At 43.2% G+C, this 17222-nt stretch overlaps 1 protein-coding gene across 6 annotated transcripts in view; it reads left to right on the top strand.

Moving 5' to 3' along the window:
* The first annotated feature begins 670 nt into the window (after positions 1 to 670).
* The window catches only part of LOC308056725 (ankyrin repeat domain-containing protein 26-like), a 28668-nt gene continuing 12116 nt past the window's right edge, over positions 671 to 17222 (top strand). For 5 of the 6 annotated variants that reach the window (XM_080372499.1, XM_080372498.1, XM_080372496.1 and 2 more), the window contains exons 1-2: positions 13512 to 14232; positions 16116 to 16330. In XM_080372499.1, coding sequence (XP_080228625.1) covers positions 16227 to 16330 — 104 coding nt within the window. In that variant the 5' untranslated portion in view covers positions 13512 to 14232; positions 16116 to 16226. Of the gene's footprint in view, positions 2139 to 3767; positions 3797 to 3902; positions 3970 to 4056; positions 4102 to 8173; positions 8260 to 11634; positions 11874 to 12701; positions 12852 to 13511; positions 14233 to 16115; positions 16331 to 17222 lie in introns of those variants that run through there. The other variant, XM_080372500.1, reaches the window with a different exon arrangement.

Raw genomic sequence — 17222 nt, 5'->3', positions numbered from 1 at the left:
GCCATAAGCCTGCATTTGGCACAGTGTGAGTAGTCCTAGCTGAGGCTGGAACCAGCAGTTCCCCTCTGCTAGGACGGGTGCCCTCGCTGGTCTCTAGCTCCTTTCCCGGTTTTTGTGTGCATGTCTCCACAAGAGCGAATCCTGAATCAGTTTTACCTAACGGACTAGCTTAAAACAGAGAAATGAAGATAGTTTAATCTGGCCAGGAACCTACTGAGACTGAGCCTTGCGTGTGCCTAGTAGAGAAGAGATTCGGATGTTAGCCCCCTGGGATAGAGACAAGTTGTGTGTTTGGGGTGAGTTTTTGGGCTGTGAGCCTCTCCTCTTTTTCAATGGCAATGCTTAGGTGTCTACCTTCTGGGAAGGTGCAGGGTAAAAACTGCTAGTCAAGGAAGGTCTTTTCTGGTAGTGCTACAAAAGGAGCATTGTTTCTTGGTGATTTTAGCGTGAAGATGTGTCGGGTGGTGTTTCTATGGTACTTCTTGTACAGTGGATGGTGGTAGTCAGTGGCCATTTCTGGAGCTGTGGACTGGAGAGCAGGTGACCTAAACTCTGTATGCCACAGGGCTGCAGCGTGCTGGAGCCTTTTCCTGAGTGTGACCCAAACACGTCTTCAGTGCTGCTTGTAGCTGTGTCAGCTGTTGTGCATAGCCATCTCCTGCTGGAGAGGTGGCGATCCAAAGGAAGTACCGTGGTATGTTGTGCGCTGGGTGTGAAGAAACCCTTGAATTCAACACTCACTGCTTAGTTTGTCCTCAGCAACAGAACCGCTGTGCATCTTTTGGGCGCAGGGGTGATGGGGAAAAGCAGAGTGAAATAGAAGGGCTCAGTGTCTCACCTCTTACTGCCTTTGTAGGTGCCCTGACTGCGGTGGGAGCAGAGGAAGAGGAAGATGCTGAATCTCCCTGGGATTCTGAGGTATTTCCCGTGAAGGACACCGGGGTTCCCAGTGGGGCGGGGGTGGGGAGTGAGATCCAGAAGCACTCGGAGCTTGGGCCCTGCCGTGGCTGAGGCTTATTTCCCCTTCTCCTGGTTCTGCTGTATGTTTGTAACTGGGGGCCCTTGAAATACTTGTGCTGTGTGCTAGCTGTTCAGCGAGGCTTGGGGTGAAGGTAGGTCGAGCTAATGATTTGGGTCTCATGGCAACTGGCCCTTGGAGTTGGGTTTCTGGTACAGTATTGCGGCAGTGAAGTTTCTTGCTGCTTAAAATAGTCTGAGCTCCTCACGGGGGCTGGCGGGATTGTTGCTTTTTCACCACACAACTCTGTTCCGCTGACGTGTTCAGTGGTTGCCCTTAGGGTCTGCAGCCTAGATGATGAGCTGCTTCGGAAAAGAGCCTTTCTACCTTTTTGGCCCTTTTTGAGAGTAGCGTTCAACAGAAATACCACACGTGCTGGCTGTGTTTGCCCTTTTAGTTCTGTCTGTGGTAATGGGTTAAGAAGAAAACGGGCAGAGTCTGTAGCTTACGCCCTCTGACTTTTCTTGTGAGGAAGAAGGAACTCTTCCCCATCTCCTTCTTAAAAATACAAGGCTAAAATATTATTGGGTGGTTTTAGGTAGCCTTGGTTTCCGTAAGCTTTGTCTTGCTCGTCTTTGTTCAGCCCAAATAGTCTTTGTTCAGCCCGTGCAACTGGGAGTAGCAATGTGTTCGCTCCCCACTGCAGGATGTGTGCCTGGGGACCACCAGCACAAATTTGAGTATGGGGTACCAGTTCAGTCCGAAAGTTGGGTCCCCCACAGACCTGCAGTTACAACCCACAGCTCGAGTTACCATGTTAATTCTCTCTTGCGGCTGTGCAGTTTGCCAGCGTGACAGAATAGTTTAGATGAGTTGTGAGTTTTTTGCCTAAGATCTGAAAACACACAAGTCTGCTGTGATTTTCCAATATACTGTGTCCTGATGTGCCCTTTCCAAGGGGCTGATCAAAGGCTTTTGTGATTCCATGCTGTGCAAGTTGGCTTAGCAGGAACATTTTGCATAGAAATGAGTTGAGAATTTGTACCGATGCTCACGCCCGTGTTTTATGTTACACAGACAGATTCTGAAAGTCCGGAAGAAGGATCACCTGGTGTGTTGCTTCCAGCTGCAGACAGACACGGAGCGCGCTCACGGATTGTTTCAGGGGAGCGCCACACTGGTAACTTCCTGGTGGACTAAATGTTTGTCTGTAAACACGTATAGGCTGAAGTGAGCTTTTATCGATGTCTGCCTTAAGAATGCACTTACGGTGTGGGTGCGCGCTATAGCAATGAAGTGCTTAGTATTTGTTAATGAACACCAGCTGTCACGGCGCTTTCTGGCAAGCTGTAAAGGAAGTTACCTTGTTTGCATGATGTGTGTTCTTTGGATGTGATTGTATTTTTTTGGATTCAGGTTCTTGTGGCATAGTGATGAAAGTGTATGTGGTTTAGGGCTGACCTGTCTGAACACCTAAACATTCTTGGATGATAATGTAGCAGGAGAAAGGTATGATCTGGCTAAGCATTTTTCCCCCTCGCCTTAATGTTTTTTATACCTTTCTGTTATGCTTTGCCTAGGAGCTAAAATGTGACTAAAAGTTCAGGGTTTCTGCCTGTACTTTGTGATGCTGTCTCTTGAGCATCTGCAGTGTAGAATGGCAGGGAAGTTTTGCTGTTGGGGTAGAACTCTTATCTGAAGGATTTCTTTTTACTAAATGGTCAGTCCTGCTTGTAGTGTAAGTACAATAGAATAGCTGAAGAAGCTAATCCAGTTTTAGTTTAGTAAGCTGGAAGCAAAACTTTAAAAGCTCTTGGGAGTTTGTAAATCTACTTGTCGAGTAGTTGTCATGAAAGTCTGCTTTGTATGAATCTACTAAGATGAGTTTAAAATCAGTGTAAAAAGGGGATAAAAGGTGACTATGATAATCTTGCTAAGGTATTTCCATACTGCTAGACCACCAAGTTTCCTGAAATCAAATGCTGTTTGTTTTTTAATTATTTTTTTAAATACAAAAGTTTTGCTATGGAGCCATTCTTAATAACATTCCATACGCTTCTTTCATGAGAGGACTCAAACTGTTATGATGACTAAAGCAGAGGACTTGAGAAATGTAGGTGGGCCAGTAGATTGTGTGGGTTTGTAAGTGATTTAATGTTGGAAAAAAATCTTTAAAAAAATGAAACTATTTGGAACTGTGCTATAAATGCAGATTACAACCAATTGTAATTTGGGTTTTTTCTTTCCTTGCAAGCTGAACCAGAACAACCTGATAAGAACTAGTTTGATTCTTCCTCATTGAATGATGTGTATGAGATTTCTATGTCTGCACCCATGTTTTCTCTGTCCTATTGATGGAAAGGAAAATATCCCTCAACATCACGGTCATAGAGCTGTTATTTTATATAACTTGTAGTGTTATTTTATGGTAATTCATTACAGCAGACCAGCTTTGGCTTTTGAAATAATCTTTGTAGAAAGCAGGATTCAGCTCCTCAAAATAAGTATTTTGATCTTGTTTTGTTAACAAGCAAATCCTTATTGCTGCCTATGGATTGTCCTAGTTCTGTGAGTATTATTTCTTAAATCCAAGGTCACGATGGGAAGCGTGCATTGTCCATTTCTTGTATACTGATACAAATGCTGGATGATGAGGTAAATTGAATGTTAAGTATTGCAGTCTCGATGAAATAATGCTTGCAACTAATACTTAGTTGTAGAAACTACTGATGTTGAATGGAGTAAAAATTTTATGAATTAAATAAAAATTAAATAAAATAACACTTTCTAAAACATTTTTCACTTCCAGGCTTTTTGGAGAAACCCAACAATTCCCAGGTAAGTATTTGTTCATGTCAGACTGACTACTTGTTCTGCTCATTAAATATTATGTAGTTACTTTAAGTGTGATATTTTTTTTTTGTCATTGGATTGTCTTTCATAGCTGAAGACCTCTGAATCTGTTTTGGAAAGGAATGAAACCTCTCCTAACAAAAAGCAACAGAAATCAGGTAATGTTCACTTCATGTGGTTCTGGGTTTAGCTTCATAGTCTTTCTAGATAGGAGTATTTATTAAAGCATCTGATTTGTTTTGCAGATCTATTGGAGGAATTTGGCTTAGGAGATGCAGAAGGTGTTGAAGGTATTCATAACAATCTCTTTGTAGTGTTCTTTTATGGACAGACACTTTGTACTTGCAATTTTCTTTCTAATATTAAATGAATGGCTCTAGCAAGGCATCCCGGGAGCAGAAGGAGTACTGAAATATACCTCTGTGTATGTGTTTGCTCCCTCCTCTAGTCTGCTGTTCAGCACTGTCCATACCCTTCCGTGATGTACGCTTCCTACACCGTACTTGCTGTCATTTCCCCTTTTCAGGCAGTCCTGAAGTTTGCTTTTCTTTCAGTTTCTCAAAACCCCCCCTTCCTGACTTTCCTGGTTCTCTGAGCATGTGCTGTGGCTGATTCCAGGCTAGGGATCTGTAGGCTAGGCTGTCCAGGAGCTGCAGGTGAGCCACAGAGGGTAATTCTTGGGCTTGTGCTGTAGCTGTAGTTTTCAGGAATTATTACTTGCCTGGCTTTTCTCTACCTGCCTGGCAGTTGTTTTGAAACATGTACAAACACATTCTTCTGAGGCTTCCCTCTCTTGTTTGATGGAAAATGACCAGCAGGCTCAGAGGCAGGGGAAGGAAGTGAGGAAGAGAGACAAGATGGGAGGAAATTAGTGGCAGCGTGTTTCAGGAATTCTCTTTTCTTCGGAAACAAGGCTAAAGTTGAAGCGGCTAGCTGGTTGGCTATGTATTGGAGAGAGGATATGTAACCTTAATGGGTTTTGAATGTCTTTGTTCTAATGTTTATCAATTTGCATATTTGATAATTTGTGTTGTATTTTGTATTAATCACACTTGTTAATCAGATGAGAAACAATTTGCCACTCAGGTTTTAGAGTTTCTACAATTAGCTATTGACAATATAAACCAGAGAGAGGTGAACAGATATGTAGACAAGTAAGTGGACTTGTAACTTCTAAGTATAGAATACAAATAGTTCCAAGTTCTTTGGCATCTTTGCTTTAGGGGAAGAAAAGAAAAGTGTTGTTGTTCGTTGGACAATAATAGAGATGCAACTTCTCTCTAGAAGTATCTCCCTCCTTCTCCTCTCGCTCTTCTCCCTTTCATGTGTTTGCAATGGGTAAGCAACAGGTCCCCTTTTGCCCTTTATTTTGCAGTGACGGTGTTCTGGTAAGACACAGATATTTGTTACAGGTTGTTCAGTTAAAACGTGAGTTTTGGTTATGTCTGTATTCCACAGTAATGTGGAGTGTAGCCCCATAATGGACCAGTACATTACAATTTTACAAACACAGAAAGGAAAGGTTGCCTTTTCATGGCTCGTTTCATGTCAGCTGTTTTTCCTGTGTGGCTTTATTCATTTGCGTCATGCTGGTTTTTACCCATATGTTATCTTGAAGGTCAGGTGCTAAGAAGTAGATGTAAAAATTTCTTTCTTTCAAACATTTTATGTTTGGATTTGGGTTTAAGCAATTTAGATTGCTTCAGCAAAGCATCGTGATTCCTGCAGCACAAATATTTCTGACTCTAAAGGGGTTGAATGCCATCCTTGACAACTTGATTTCATAAATCTGGAGAACAGGTACAGTATCTTGCATAATTAAATATCCAATGAGAGATGGAATTTCCTATTCTATTTACTTTGTTACTGACTCATAGTAATACATTCTTAAAATTATTTTTGAGTCAAAATAAAATAGCGGTGTTCTCATGTTTTCTGTATAGCAAAGTAGCTGCTGTCCACTGTAATCTGCAAAAAGTCGTTATGTAGATTATGTACAATTTATGAGGAGGGAAGTCTCAGAATAGAGTGGAGAGGTAAAGACTAATTGGAAAGAACTACGATGACTAGAAGTCATCTTTCAATGCTAGCTAGAGAGCAGACAGAGTAAAAGGTGGGGGAATGACAGGCAAAAATACTGGAATCTGGTTTACCCTGTGAATTTTTTACATACATTTTTTTGAATGACGGGCTCTTCAGAAGCCTTGGAGTAGGGTTCTGCCAGTGTTTTAACTAAGAATTTCTCCCTGTGCTAAAAGTGAAGAACTCTTGACAATGAAGAGTCATCCTCTTTCACAGTGTTGACAGAAGCCAATAACACAGAAAATAGACTCATGAATTACTGCTCCAAGAAAAGAAGAAATTTTACTTGCAACAGCTAATGGGAGAAGTCCTTAGCTTTTTAGTTGATTTTTTTGAGTTATTTTTCCAGTGGTTGGAAAAATAATTACTGACTAGAGTTACTGACAGGATGAGAACTGGAATTTTGCAGATAGAAGAACACTGTAGCCTTTCATCTTTCCTGCTTCTTCCTTGTTCTGTACCCATCATACAGAAATGTCAAGATTGATTAAACCCTATGGAAAAGGATTCTTAGGGGCTCCAATGTTATTAAAATCTTATCTAAAAAGGGAGACTTCAGACTCAAATAGCTGCTGCGGAAATCTTTCCTGTTGACCGTGATGGGCAAGGCTGAACAGGAGTTAGGGTTGCTTTTCATTCTAGCAGCATGGCGCCTAATTTTAAAGTGACTGCACTCTGAAACAGAATCCAAAAGACGAAGGCACCTATGTACTCTGAACAGAGAATGTGACTTGCATCCTTAGAAGGGCAGTACAAACCTCTGGGTGCTCGCAGGTCTGCTTTTATCCAGTTTTCAGGCAGATACAGTTGACCAGAAAAGCTTATTCAGTCTGTGTTGTGCAGACAGGAGAGGTGTCACAGCTCTCCTGCATACACAAAATATTCAAGTCTATCTTCTAAGCAAAATTGTGGTGCCCATGTTACATGACGGGGGTGATGACGCATATCAAATTATATGGCAGGAAGCTGCCTGCATTTTGCTGTTTGTGACCTGAGTGAGCATTGGTGAAGTGACAGAAGAAGTCTGGTAAGCGTACCTTCATGGAAGCAGAGTAGGAGCAGCCCCGTCTGTCTGACCGACTGACCACCTGCTGCTGTACTTGGGTGGAGAGGCTTCTAGGAGTAGCACATAGACAATGAAAGTTTGTAAAAGGAGTCACCTACAGGAGAAAATGCCAAGAGTGAGGTTGGCCCTGTGACTCATAAATAGTAAACCCTTTTGTATTTTTATGATTTTATCTATGTTCTTCCTGTCTTGCTTGCTTTTCTTGTGGGAAGAATGTTGTGTCCCTCTCCAGCAGCGAAGCTTTGTGTATTGAAAGGCTATTAGGTAGAAGCCATAGGATTATGGAGCAGGAAAGGAGATTAAGTGATTGAGGTGAAAAGAATCCATCTCTGGTTTTAGATGCCACACTTGACCTGCTGGGACTTGTTTCTTTCTGAATACTTGTTCCTTCAAAATGTTCAGTGTGCCTTCCACACAAACAATACAATGAGTTGCTGCTTCTAAATTGTGTCTGGAACTATCTGGAGTCCAGTTCTCAGATATAACAGAGATTCAAGGTAGGCACCCCATAATGGGGAGCCCAGACTGAGTGAGTGCCTGCTTCCGAGGAGTTTGTGACCTGTCCAGTATTACGTAGAAATTCTGAGAGAGGAGAGGATGGAATCCAGTTTTCAACAGTAAAAACATCCGGATCATGGGTTATTTCTCCACACTTCACAAGCCTGTCTTTCATTCAGTGGCCCGTCCATGTCTTCTGGAACAGATGGGGCAGCAGTTTGACTGAAATACTCTGTCTAGATCCGTGTCTAGAGACACATTTGTGTTGTGCAAGGAATAAAGCTGGGGTCTTCAAGATTTCAAGCCTGTGACTTTGTTGTTCATGATTTTCTGTGCGCAACACATAGGGAAACTGAAATTGCTGGAGGAATACTGTGTGGTGCACAGTGTGTCAGAGATACAGGGGTGTATATCTATGTATGAGAGACGTTGTGCGTGTTTAAGAAACAGGAATGGCCTAGTTGTGACCATATATAGTGATTTTCAGCAAATTTCCCTTATACATTAAAAAGTAGAATGCCTTGGAAGAAAGGAATTCACCCAGATGCATCTTAAATCTGTATTATGATAATTTTCTCTCGGAGTGCACAAATTTGAGGGGATTGATTTTATGTTAAGATTTTTGTCACAAGTAGGATGATTCAAGATGCACTCTAGGTGTAAATAAGTAGTATTAAGTCATGCTGGTTATAAAAATGTGTGGATTTTCACTGCAGGTGAGAACTCGGGGTCTACCTTTCATATGTCATCATCAGCTGAAAAAGACGACGTGAAGGATGCCATTGAATATTGTGGGGTGCAGGTATGTAAGCCCAAATATTTTGGATTACAGTCTGATTCAGTAAGTTGTATTATACACTAAGGTAAAGAAAACTTACCAGTCAGTGAATAATGCTGAAGGGAGAGTCCTGTAGGTGAAGGCTGCGTTACAGTCTGAAGGAGAGTTGGATACAGTCGTCTTATGGTGGGGTAAAATCCTTGTCACTATGTCGGATGCTTGCTGTTACACTAATTTGTTTTCGGTTGGTGTGCTTACATTTTGAGGGGTGTTTTTCCTCTTGTGCACTGCTAAGAAACAAATGTGCGGCCACATGTGGGGTTTTTTTGCCTGTGCAAAATGCACATTCAAGTGAAGAGGGAGATTTGTCTATAATATGCTGATCTGTTTGATGAAACATGCCGGTCTTCCTCTTTGTAAGACAAAGGTCAAAGAGAACACCTTGAAATGTGGTGACCTTTCTGATGCTTCCCCAGCCTCTGCAAAATGTGCTCTTGTTTGGCCACTTGAAGTGTTTGAAAAGGCTTTTCTCAGAGGGTATCCTGGAGGGGAATAAGGCAGGCGTCCTGCTTGTGGCGGGTGTGCGGGGCAGGGCTGCACAGCGGGGTCTGGCGTCCTCTGGAACACCCGAAGGGACAGCGTAGCAAATGATTTCCACCCCACAGCCGGGCATCATGAGAGAGGGACGTGCCTAATTCCAACAGGCAAAGCGCAGGACTTAAGCCTGTTGCAAGGTGGTAGTAGTTGGCCAGTGAGCTTGGGAAGGGGGAGGGTGAGACAGGTGGTGGCTGGCTGAGGTGCTCCTTCCCTCTTGTGAGCGGAGGGGTCTTTGCCGCGGGAGAACAGGGCCTGGCTGACAAGAGAGGAGCGCGAGGAGCATGACGGTCTCAGCCCGCTGGGACACCAAGGCTGCAGGCCCTGTTCAGGAGGCACCACGAGGGGAAGGGGCGTGTGGGCAGGACTGTGACACGGGGCAGAAGCAGTTGGAGCTGTTGAGAAACAGAGCATGGGGACTGGGACTTGAGGGGGCTGGGTAGGGTTAAGGCATGGTGCGGTTTTCCTGCGAGCTTGAGTTCCTGATTTCTGGGATGAGGGCAGGAGCAGGCAGGTTCCCCTAATAAATCCTTTCCTTTGCACCTTGGAGTGGAATTTATTATTTCTGAAGCTTGGGTGAAGAAATAATCCTCCCTTAGCCAGTTCTCTGTGTGGTGAATGGTAAGAAGCTTGTCATGTTCATTCCCGTTGGGTTAGCTTAGGTGGCCGGGGACTGTACAATGCCAGACGGTAGAGCACGATGGAGGGAGGAGGGTGGGTGAGAAAAATGTTGACAGTTTTAATGAAAAATGGTATTAAAGCAATAAAACATGAAAAATAAACATGCTTTCTGACAAGCGCCAGCAGTTACAGAAAGCAAGCAGGCTAAAAGGTAAAAGCAACCCTAATGCCTAGGCAAACCTAACCCAAGAAACTGCTGTCTCTGAGTCCTTCTCTTGTTAAGAAGATGGTGTGCAGTGAACCTTTCATTTAGTGTCCCTTGATTTTTCTTATAAAAATGGCTTTCAAAATGCCTTATTTCTATTATATGATGAGTTTGCAACAGAAATTGCATACATCAACAGTAATTTTTTTTTTCTTGATAATCTTTCTGTCTGTACCTGTTTACTTAAGGATAAATGTATTTTAGAAACTATCAACTTGATAGAAAAAACAGCACATGAAAATCACACTGATAAGGCAGAAATTTCACATCAGAAAATGAGGAATTGCACAGTGCTGACAAGCAGTTCTAAGTCCAAAACCTTGGAAAGAAAGAGATGCAAGAATGTGGGTTGAAAATGAGAAGAGGGAATTGAAAACAAGTTTTAAAAACGTTACAGCAGAGCTAAAGCAGCTGCTTGGTGAAATTAATGAAACTGGGAAAACTCCTTCCCTTGTGGAAGAAATGTCAGAAGATGCCTTCAGTGCTGAGCTGAAGAGTTCTCACGTTTCGTCTCATGCAACAGAATCAAGTAACAGCTTAGAAAGTAAAGGTGAATTTGGAGACATTAAACTTACGCTAGGTGGAAAAGTACCCAAAATGGAAACAGTAATCCGAGTCTTGGTGTCCTTTCTGATCAAGATAAGTGAAATGCAAACACGGAAGATACCTGGAGTACAGATGAAGGAGATTGCACAAATAATATGGATGATACAAAGGTGCCTCTAGCAAATGGAAGTAGTAGAAACGTAGTGGGAGGTCCTGAATACTCCCTGAGATACAGCTTAAAACCCAGTCTTTTGGATGACATTTCTAATATTATTCCTACAATAAGACAGTTTCTCCACGTTGTGAAAATGCACTTTTTGTAACAGAGAGGGAACTTGGAAAAGACTCTGGATTTAGTGATGATTTTCCCAGGGACTGCTTTATCAACAACAAAATAGGAGAAGCAGAAATGGAAAGTCTTTTTGCAAATGCTCAGCAATCATACGTCGTGCTGGTCTTGATGAAGAACTAAAACAAGATACGGGAAGATTTAAGGGTAAGGTAGGAATGCTGCAAATAGTATTCCTGGCTTTGGAGAAAGAGAAGGTACAGCTGCCAAAAGAGGTAGTTCACCTGCTACTCTTTAATCTCGCTCCAGATCAATGGTCCTGTTCACTTTAGCTATTCATCATTAAAGGAAGATGCTTCCTACAAATTGGGTTTTGTTCTAATGGAAATATGTTACTTGTGAACAAAGAGGGCAGTGGAGAGTTGTCTTTTTCCCCATTTTTGGAAAACGGAATGTGTTATTGCTCCAGTTTTACAGTAGGTGGCACTCGGTTCCAGTGCAAGTAGTTATCACTACATTGCCTTAAAAAGAAATCCATACAATTCTATCGGTTCTGATTCTGAATCAAAGAATGAAAAAAGATTCTGAACAGGGTCTTGACTAATAATTCACGTGCTGTGATATCTGCATGGTGTGTCTCCATTGCCTTTCACTAAAATTCCTCTTCTCTGTAAAACCATTTGTGTTTGTGGGATCTTTTTTTTTTTTTTTTTCCTCCCCTTGTTCAGGGAGCAGTAGCCCAGCACAGTTCCACTGGATATTTTTTCTGGCGGTGTTACAACTGACATTGTGCAGTCCTCCTAACTCTTTGTCCATCAGTAATGCTTTCACTTTTTTGTTGTTCTCATGTTTTAAGATATACTATTGTTTTCTTTCTAAGGGCTGTATTCTTGTTATCTTTAATCATGAGTGAATTCAAAGTACTTTCAATGACATAATACGCTTTGTAGTGTAATTTTGTGAAAATGCTTCTCTAATTTTATATTATTTCAGGGGTAAATCCTGAATTAATCAATCTTGGATGCGGTGTTTCTGTCTTTTAGAAATACTAAGAAATACATGAAGCTTAACTTTCTTTTTATAGGTTGAGAAGGAAAAAAGCAAACAAAGAATTTCAAAAGTGCAGGCGGTGGCAAAACAGGAATATCTTGGTAAATTAAATATACCATCAGACAACATCACTAATCAGCAAATGAAACAAAAGATTACTGTAAGGAAGAATGACTGTTTGAAAATGGAGAATGAAAACACTATAGAAGAAAAAGGCAAAAAGAATTTTTCATCTGAGGAGAGCTCAAAATTGATTAAAATGCCAATGAAATGGTAAGCTAAGGAAATAATCTCTAATTCTTATTTGTAGTACTATGTAAGTGTCTTAGGTTTTCTAATACTGTAGTAGTTGAAGTAGTTTCCCCAGTGGTGAAAGCCATAGTGAGTAGTCCACTGCTTCTCAAAAAGTGAAGAAAATGTCTTTTTAGAAAACATGATGCTCACGATATTCAAATTTATTGCCTGCTCTAAAAAAAGAAAAGGAAAAAAAATAAAAACCCCACCCCAATTCCTGTGATTTCCTTGTCAATACTGCGGCAAAATGCATCTTCACAACCAGAACTGAAGACTGGAAAAAGCAGTTATTTTTGTAGGAAATGGCCACCTAGAAAAGAAAAGTAGGAACTTGCAGTTTGCTACTACTCCCTTTTCTAGGTGATTTTAGTGATCTCCGTGCAGTTGGTGTTTATCTTTTCATTAAGATAATATGCCTTTTGTCAGGAGAAGATGATATTACCAAACCAATCTCAAAAGTCTAAAGGAGGCTCACATATTTTTATGTAAACCTAAGCAGGAGTTTTTTCCTGTCTGTCCTTCAAAGGAGTCTCTGCTCTAGATTTTCTGTAACATGGATACTATAGGTATTCCAGCTTAACCTGCATCTAGCTCAGATTCCAGGTGTCCCCCTCACTCCTAGGGGCAGGTTTTTTAAGTACTTGGGTATCTTCCACGATCTTTGCAGTCAAGTCTGTCATTTTATAGTAGATATTTTTTGTCTCAGTCATTTCTGGACATCATCTTAAGTATGTCTGTTTCACAGAAATATTTTTTGTAAGCCTACTCACTTGGTGATTTTTTTTTCCCCTTTTCTGTTTAATGCAGTAAAATTGCCCTGAATGCCAAAGTTGCAAAGAAAAGTAGAAGGCAGCCTTCAAAGCAGAAGGCTCATCATCAGATGAGCTCTTCCAGTGGCAATCATGGTCAAGTACTGGATGATAGCACTTCCAGTGAAACATCTCAGGATGAAGGAAGGTATGCATATAAGGAATGTTGAAAACAAAACTTACTTAATGATGCAAATTGACCTAAGAGCTAGAGGCAAGTTTGGGTTTTTGTTGTGTGTTGAGGTTTTTTGTAACCCTGATGCATATGAAGATTCTTGTTCTTTGGTGTGACCAGGCTACCTGGTGCACTTGGTGTTGACAAAAACTTCCCTTTTGTTTAGAGTGCTTTGAGCATGCTGGCCAAGTTACCCATAAGGTCACGTGCACAAATTCTGATTAATTACATGAGCATGTGCACAGGCATAGAAGTATTACCTGTGTTTAAAAAGGGCGAGGAGAGACTTACAGAAAAGCAACATCACTCTTTCACTGCAGGTATCTCGGGATTTTTTGCCCTGCTCCCCGCTCCACCTTTTCTCTTGCAGCTGTGTACCCTCCTGACTTCTTGCCCACCCTGAACTTACTTGTGTGGGTTGTGGCAAAGTGAGAAAGAGAAGTTGTTGACACTGTTCAGCACTAGCTAAAAATGTGGTGTGTTATCAACGCTGTTTTGGTCAGAAATCTAACACACAGCGCTGTGTGGGCTGCTGCGAAGCAAATAAGCTGCATCCCAGCCAGACCCAGGACACCAGAGAATCCAAAATTACAGTTCTTTGACCTGTAGGAGGATTGTCGGTGCTGAAGAGAGCTGAACCCCTGGTATTAAACAGGGAATGCACATAACCGTATAGCTACATATCTGTACCTGTAAGATTTCTGTCACTTTGTGTGAAGTTGAGAGAACAGTTATTTCAACTATTTGCTTAATATCTTGCGGAAAACTTAGCCTTCCAATAGACATAATAGCACACAATAATTGTTTCAGTCTTGAACTATATCTAGCAAAGTTACTATACTAGATTTTCGTTTAATTCACTTCTGAAATGAAGTTTTCAAACGAACTTCAGGTATTATTCATACTGCAATGTAAGCATTCCAGTACTGAAATATATTTCTGTTTTCTAGACCTGCAGCAACAACTGGGAGTGAAAAGAACAAGGTACTGTAAAACTAAGTTATTGATAAACAGTTTCTATCAACTTTTAATCACTTAGATGGGAGCAGTGTTTATGTAGTGATCAACCAGATGTACAAATTGCTGCTGGTATGCAGCTTTATTGTATTTGAGACAAATCTGTGGGCTGTGAAGGAGAGAATGAATCATTCATGCATTTGTAATGGTCTGTAATACTAGACAGTGGAATTACAGAAAGTACTGTATTTTTTGTAGGTCAGCAGACAAATGGAAGTAACTGATGACCCTGGTTTAACTCACTCATCTGACCCAACTTCAGAGAATGTGGAATTATGAACTTCAACCTACAAGGAGGCTATGCTGCGGTTAGAACAGCTTTGTGTGGATCATACAGGTATGTTTTCAAGTCACCGTCTTCAGCTGTTACAAGTTCCCCTTAAAACATGGTTTCTTTGCATGCACTCCTAAGTATTTTAGTTTCATATTTTGATATAATATCTCTTTATGATTAGAGATCCCCCTCAAAAGCTGTGAAACTGTCACCTAACCTGAGATGTTGCCTGCATTACCAGCCGATGTGCCTTACGTTATCATTGGTTCTCTGTCTAGTCAGAGCTGGAGAAGCAGTTTCTTGCAAAGTACAGTTCAGCTCCTTCTAATGGGGTCATCAAAAGTCAGCAAGAGCTTTTTCTTCTTTATATCCCCTTGATGTGGTTTAAGCCCAGCCACACCTAAACACCTAAGCACCACACAGCCGCTCACTTGTTCCACCCCAGTGGGGTGGGGGAGAGCATCGGAAAGGGAAAAGTGAGAAAACTCATGGGTCGGCATGATGACAGTTTAATAGCAAAAGCCACGCACGCAAGCAAAGCAAAGCAAGGAATTCATCCAGCACATCCCATGGGCAGGGGTGTTCAGCCATCTCCAGGACAGCAGGGCTCCGTCACGCATAACAAATACTTGGGAAGACAAAGTGCCATCACTCTGAATGTCCCTCCCTTCCTTCGTCCTCCCCCCAGCTTTATATGCTGAGCATGATGCCGCGTGGCATGGCACATCCCTTGGGTCAGCTGGGGTCAGCTGTCCCAGCTGTGTCCCGGCCCGGCTCCTTGCATACCCCCAGCCTGCTGGCTGGTGGGGTGTGGTGAGGAGCAGAAAAGGCCTTGGCTCTGTGTGAGCGCTGCTGGGCCATAAGGAACACATCCCCGTGCTACCAACCCTGTTTGCGGCACAAATGCAAAACATGGCCCGTACCAGCGACTGTGAAGAAAATTAACACTATCCCAGCCACAACCAGCACACCCCTCAACAGCTAATGACAAAGAGTACAGCAAAATAATGGCTTTGCTTAAAAATAACAAATAAATAAATGTATAACAGAAATCAAGATGCTTGCATATATGCACATAGCATTATATAAACATAAGCATCACTTACTAGGGCTATTAAACTATGCTAAAATTTCATTAGGCAAGTGTTAACCTTGGCCGAAGGCCAGACTCCCCCCCCAGTGCTGCCACTGCCCCTCCTTGACAAAACGGGGTGAAAAAGCTTGTGGGTCAGTGTGAAGGCAGGGCTGTCACTTCCCAGTGACCGTCACTGGCAAAACAGACTCCACCAATTAAAATACATTTGGATAGTGAGAAACAAAGACCCAAAAACCGAAAAGGACACGTCGGCACCCCCCCTGCTCAAGCTCTGCTGCGCTCCTTCCCTGCCACCTCCCCAGGCAGCACGGGGAGGCTGCGGTCTGCAGTCGGGACGTAGCAGTTTCTCTCTGCTGCTCCTTCCTCGTCCCTTTTCCCTGCTCCAGTGTGAGTCCTCCCCCAGGCTGCAGTCCTTCGGGGAAAATCTCCTCCAGACTGGGCCCTCCATGGGTCCTTCGGGAAAGATCCGCCTGCTCTGGCACGGGGTCCTCCGCAGCACTGCGCTGTGGGTATCTGCTCCAGCATGGTTCTCTCAGGGGCTGCAGTCGCTGACCTGGGTGTTCGTTTGCGGGGCTGGTTTTCGCATGCTTTTCCCCTTCTCTGCCCGTTTTGCCCTTTCCTACATTTGTTTTTCCTGAGGAGCTGCCAGCACGGCTGAGAGGCTCAGTTGTGCCCTGCGGTGGGTCCATCGAAACCGTCCATGTCCAGCACGGGATGACCCCTGGCTCCTTCTCACAGGGACCTTCCCGCTACCGAGACCTGCCACCTGCACCTAATGCAGCAAAGCATTGAACAGCTTATACATTGGGCAGTATTTGTGCAGCTTTGTGTCTTTTCTATCTCAAAACAGGTTCTGCTATTCTGTTGAAACTGCAAAACATACTTCTTGAATATGAACAGAGAATAGAACGTGGGAAAAATCGGTATACAGCTCTCTTGCGCAAAGTAAGGGAATTGGAAGATGAAAAGAGGGAGTCACGGTTCAGAGCGGAGAAGACTCAAAGATTTGAAATCCATATTGGCTCACCAAGAAGCAGAATGGAAAAGTGATATCCAAAGCCTTAAGTATGTAAACTTGTGGTCTGATAATGTATTATCTTGTCAGTGGTTTTATTCCAAAAGACTCTGATGGTGCAGGCAACAGGATGAGAAGTTTCCAGTCTTTTGGGTTTGGGTTTTTGGAATCCCGTGGGCCAGTTATGCTATGAAGTACATAATGTGAGAGGGGAAAATGTCCAGATATCAGCTCCATGTACAATGTTCTGGATGTTGTTTTAACTTTGTTTTCTAGCAAGAGAAGAAAACAAGAGAGTGTGTATGGGGAAATCAGATTTATAAGAGAGATTTGAGATACGGGTTGTTGCTGATTTTTCGTTTTGTCCTTGTGGCTTCTGATGGCCTATAATACTAGGATTTCTGGTAACTCCACCCAGTGCAAGTCAAACCAGAGCTTAGAGCATTTGTTTGCTTACCTGTTTGTTTGTTGGAAAGGTCAAGTTTGGGATTGCCCCTTTCCCCACACTCCTGAGCTAGACCCGGAGGCGTGAGGTTTCTCATCGCTGTTGACATCACGTCAGACAGGGGTGGCCAGCAGGCACCGTAGGCAGTTCAGCAAGGACAACTGCAGAGCCCTGGCCTGGGAGGGGAGATCTCCTTGTGGTGATCCCCGGTGGGATGGCGTGGCTGGGGAGCGGCCCAGGCAGAGAGCGAGCTCAGCAGGAGCCACCGTGAGCTGGCAGCTGGGGCGGCCCACAGCGGCCTGGGCTGTATGGAGGGCAGCAGTGCCAGGGCACTGGGGGCAGTGAGTGCCCACCCCTCCGCAGGGCTTGCTGAGCTGTGTCTCGAGCCCGGGGCCCGGTGTTTGGCCACCCAGCCCAGGAGATCTTGCCCAGTCCGTGTGAGGTCGGCAGGGAGATGCCGGGCTGGCCCGGGGGCAGGAGCACCAGCCCTGTGAGGG

The sequence above is a fragment of the Falco punctatus genome (assembly GCF_963210335.1).
Source record: "Falco punctatus genome assembly, chromosome: Z".
NCBI classification, from domain to species: Eukaryota; Metazoa; Chordata; class Aves; order Falconiformes; family Falconidae; genus Falco; species Falco punctatus.
The sequence above is the reverse complement of the archived record's forward strand: the minus strand, read 5'-3'. Positions and strand labels throughout refer to the sequence as shown.